The sequence below is a fragment of the Miscanthus floridulus genome, chromosome 17 (assembly GCF_019320115.1).
Source record: "Miscanthus floridulus cultivar M001 chromosome 17, ASM1932011v1, whole genome shotgun sequence".
Taxonomy (NCBI): Eukaryota; Viridiplantae; Streptophyta; class Magnoliopsida; order Poales; family Poaceae; genus Miscanthus; species Miscanthus floridulus.
This window is the reverse complement of record NC_089596.1, coordinates 44835523-44840619: the sequence shown is the minus strand read 5'-3', so window position 1 is coordinate 44840619 and position 5097 is coordinate 44835523. Positions and strand designations below refer to the sequence as shown.

General features: G+C 41.7%; 1 protein-coding gene across 1 annotated transcript; it reads left to right on the top strand.

The window, feature by feature from the left end:
• Positions 1 to 1931, top strand: LOC136518736 (D-amino-acid transaminase, chloroplastic-like). The gene is made up of 5 exons (XM_066512427.1): positions 1 to 74; positions 157 to 197; positions 457 to 629; positions 756 to 1432; positions 1549 to 1931. The coding sequence occupies exons 1-5, from the start codon at positions 68 to 70 to the stop codon at positions 1638 to 1640; spliced, it is 990 nt and encodes a 329-aa protein (XP_066368524.1). The 5' UTR covers positions 1 to 67; the 3' UTR covers positions 1641 to 1931.
• Positions 1932 to 5097: the final 3166 nt, after the last annotated feature.

Below are 5097 nucleotides of genomic sequence, written 5' to 3'. Positions count from 1 at the left end.
ACCAAAGTCGGACTTGTGCTCTGCATCCCCATCACTCCCCCGTCTCCTTACCTCCGCGGCCGACAGGATGCAAGGTTCGCATCTCCGGAGTATGGCTTTCTCAAGAGAATTGGTTGCTGAATTAGCCATCTCTGCTTGTGTTTTCCTTGGTTTCAGGGGAGGATCGCGTGGTACCAGTGTACGCGTCGGGCAGTCAGGTCAGTATATATCTTCTTGTTTTGGTGTATTTGCCTCTGTACCATTCGTGACAGATTCTGTGATGCAAGGAGCAGGAGATTAATTTACTTCTGTACCGTTCGTGAAAGATTCTGCTGGGCAATTCATGTACTAGTACTAGATTAGAAATTAGTATACGGATTCTTGGGAGGTGCCTGTAATTCATAAACAGGAAATATATGAAGTGAAACATCATGTTGCATCCTTAATTTATCACTCTGAATATGTATGTATATACAGGTTCTCCGAAAGCTACAAGAGAAATCGGAATCCACCAAACAAGGTTACCCAGCAATGTACTCCAGTGTCGTTGGCGGCATCATACTTGATCCATCGATGATGGTGATCCCGATTGACGATCACATGGTTCACAGAGGACATGGCGTTTTCGACACTGCTACCATTTCTGATGGGTTGACTGTCCTCTCTGCTCTGCTCATCTATTTTATCTCATTTCTGAATCTTCTGATGATATACAGTGATACGATATCCTGTCTGAATTCTGAAAGTGACATTGGTTACTGTGACTCTGTGAGCAGCTACTTGTACGAACTGGATTCTCACCTGGACCGGCTCCTCGATTCTGCATCCAAAGCAAAGATCGATCCGCCATTCCCCCGCAGGACACTGCGCGACATACTGCTCCAGATGACGGCAGCCTCCGGATGCAAGAACGGCTCAATCAAGTACTGGCTGAGTGCCGGCCCCGGCGACTTCCTGCTGTCGCCAAAGGGCTGCACGGGGTCCACGTTCTACGCCATCGTCGCCACCGCCGCCGCCGGCTCTCGGCACAAGGATGGCGTCAAGGCCATCACGGCCACCGTGCCCATGAAGCATCCATTTTTCGCGGGCATAAAGAGCGTCAACTACCTCCCGAACGCACTGGCCATGGCGGAAGCCGAAGAGCGAGGCGCGTTCGCCTCGGTCTGGGTCGACGAGGACGGGTACGTCGCTGAGGGCCCGACGATGAACGTCGCGTTCGTCACCACGGGCGGGGACCTGGTGCTGCCGGCGTTCGACAGGATCCTCAGCGGGTGCACGGCGAAGCGGATCCTCGCGTTGGCGCCCGAGCTGGTTGGAGCCGGCCTTCTGAGGAGTGTCCGGGACGCAAGGATTTCTGCCGTTGAGGCGAGGCAGTGCGCCGAGATGATGTTTCTTGGGAGCGGGCTGCCGTTGCTGCCCGTCGTCGAATGGGACGGGCAACCAGTTGGGGATGGTAAATGTTTTCTGCTAGATAGAATGCACTTACAGTTTGACATTGGTGGATACAGTTGTTTCGTGATGCAACAGAGATCCACCTATCCATTAATTTCTTGTTTCTTGATGATGCAGGAAGAGTTGGGAGAATTAGTCTTGCCCTGTCTGATATGCTCCGGGACGACATCAAGTCTGGCCCAGATAGGATTCCCGTTCCTTACAGTTGACGAGAGACGATGATTATACACTTCTAGTAGACGAAGAAAGAATATCAGGGGTTTCAGTATACACTTCAATCAATAATAAGGGGACCGAGCCGGTTGGTGAGCACTCCGGGTGTGGAGGCGATTTTAAGAAGGACACTATTGTTATCTGTGTGTAATTGTAGATCCAGCAGTGTACAAGTAGTGTGTGGTGTGGATGTACTCAGACGAGAGGCTTCAAAAAAAAAGTATACAGAAGGGGTTGTATTATATTACTGCCTTTTCGAGTCCATTATTTCTTCAAGGACAAAATTGCACTTATCTGCTGTTTTTGTTTCGTTTTTATTTTGAGTTTGTCTATCCAACAACCATGTATTTCAATAAAAGGTAGCACATGGTTGTTTGCTAGTTACAAAACACATAATTTATAATAGAGAAAAAACCATGTGTTTTAGCATAAGTTAGCACATGGTTGTTGGTTGCTTGCATAATACATGATTTCCAAGAGAGAAGAAACCATATGTTTTAGCACAAGGTAGCACACGTTTTTAAAGAAGGCCCACTTAGGGGAAATCTGTTATAATTTCTGTGCAACCAAAGTTTGCCCATTAACTAAAATAACAAAATAGCTCGTTTAACAGCAGCAGCCCATAAGAGAACCCAAAACCATAAATACATAGGAATATAACTAAAATTACAAATTGGTCCATTTAACAGTAGCAGCCCATAACAAAAGCCCCAAACCATGAATACATAGGAATATAAAGACTTGGGAGAAAAGCCAACCAGAAACAGATCTGCGTGGGGGAAGCCTATGCTCTGCTCACGCAGGGCAGGGAAAAGGGGGAGACATCAGATTGCAAAGAAGAACAGGAAATTTCAAGAAGAAGAACTAGAAGACTGATCCATACCTCATCAGCAAAGGTTAGTAAACACACGTACAAGCTTATTGACAGAATAATAACTCTGCCACTACAGAAAGAAACTCTGCCACAAATCAAAATTAACTCAGAGCACCCAACTATTTCAGATGCTGTTAGATTTTGCACAATCTTATGTGCAAATTAAGTGTAATGCATTATATCGATGAAATTACTACGAAACAAAATATTTACTCACACATAATGAGATGTTCTCGATGAAAAAATGCACAATGATTATGATCTTCAAAAATTACAAAACAAGAACATGAAAATTGCATGTTTCAAATAGTGCAAATACTACATGTTGTTAATGTAATTATATTGTATATGTATATAAATACAGAATCCAGCTCATGAATGTGGAGCCTGCTGACAATACAATTAAATAGCACAGAATGTGTACATAAAAAGAATAACAAACTAGGAGACAACAACACATATGAGAGAACAATTTAAATACCTCATACTGCCAGATGCCAAAGGTTCACATAATAAGATAATACAATTTCCAGAAGCACAAAAGATGTAGAAAGAACCTTAACATGAGCCTCCAGTTGCAGCCATATTTGGATGACATCCTAGTTCCTCAACCAAGTATTTGCACACCTCCAGATGGCCCTGGCATGCTGCTGGATCACCATTTCCTATGCCCAGGTTCCTTATGATACCTTACACACAATGACACAAATAAGTTATCACATTGAGGAAGCAGATACCCAACACATGACTGCGCAATCATCAAGAAAAACTAGCAATTACACCCACTGGCAGATCCTACTAGCACACTACTACAACCATTCTTGCATGTGAGTAAGCTGCCACAAGCACATGCAGCTATTGGAGATCACACTGGTACACTATTGTAGAGAAATTATCATGAGCAAATATCATGCACAAAAAACAGAAAAACTTCTACATAAAATAGCAAGGAGGAGTTTAGCTTTTGGGGTCTGTATTATATTGATATGCAAGGACAAGAACAAAAATGAGATGTGTGTTGGCATAAATCAAAATTAATAAAGTTCATGAAGTGTTAGCACAAATCACAAGAGATAATTTTTTTCTATAAAAGGACAAGGACATAAACTTGGCTTGGGCAAGCACAAACCACAATAAACAAAGGAAAAGGTGAGCTAGCACAAATGACAAGGACAAAAAAAAGGTGTGTGTTGCCATAAATCACAATTAACAAAGTCAAGATGTGTTAGCACAAATCACAAGGAACAATTTTATTTTATGAAATGGCAAGGACAAAAATTTAGTGTGTGCTGGCACAAATCACATTTTTTATCCAAACTAGAATGTAGAAGTAGCAATGATGTAACCACTTAAAAACCCTGTGCAAACAGAGAATAATGCAGCACCTCGTACCAAGCATCTGAAATGGCGTCTCCTGAGATGGAAAAAAGAGTGATGAATTTACATAGCTGGTTTGGAGTAACAAAAACAACAGCAAGTTTACGAAATTCAGGGCTGGACATACATACCTCGGCATTATCCTCTTGGTTACTCCAGGTGAACTGCACTTTGTGCCTCAAGACACTGCCTGCATGTTTAGCAGACTGAGTGATTCAGAACAACAAAATTGTGAACCAAAACAAAAACAACCAAACCATCAACAATCAGTGGAGAAACTGACAAAACAAGAGAAAAACTGAAAGCAACTTAACTCACCTCCTGCATGTGTCTGTCGTTAGTAACTGTTTTGTTTTCATTATACTCAAGAATGATGTGCTTCAACAAGCTATTAGGAATGTCCTTCATAATGTGCCACTTGACAGGAAACCAACCAATCCACTTGTCTTGCACCAAGTATTCAACTGTCTTGTTAAAATCAACTCGACCCACCATCTCAGCTAGACCAATAAACTATCTGCTGGTGTTAACCTAAAAAATCAAGGAAGACAAATAGATACCTTTCGCTTACTGTCAGTTTTCTAAAACAAATGGGGTTCACAGGAAAGATGCAGTGTGGTCTTGAGAACCTAGTGAGGCAGTGAAACCAAAGCTACATTCATCATCAGCACCTACTGCTATTGGGAAATAAAGCAGACATACACAACACTGGTAAAGCCAGCAAGGATGACTTGTTTATCAGTATTAACAAAGATAGATAACAAACTAGGACACAACCACAAAATCATGACAAATATAAAATGCAATTTAGTAACAAATATACTAGCTCTAGCACAAATCACAAGTAACAATTTAGTAACAACGAGGCTAACGGTTCAACAACAGCATATTGCATATGCTTAGAACTAAAATTACAGTGCCTGATACTTGCAATCTACATTATAGCAAACTACAATTATGTAATTGAATCTTTAAATTGTTTGGTTTACTGAATCTTTAAGTTGTCTGATCAGAAATAGTTCTTTGGTATCACTAAAGTACAACTGGCATAGGACATAAGTGCTCCTGTAGCAGTGTCATTGATAGAAAACCACCTAATAAAATAAGTTACAAGTGGAAAATGGTCATTCTAGGGTTTGTATTATATTAATGTGCGAGGACAAGGACAAAAATGAGATGTGTATTGGCATAAATCAGAATTA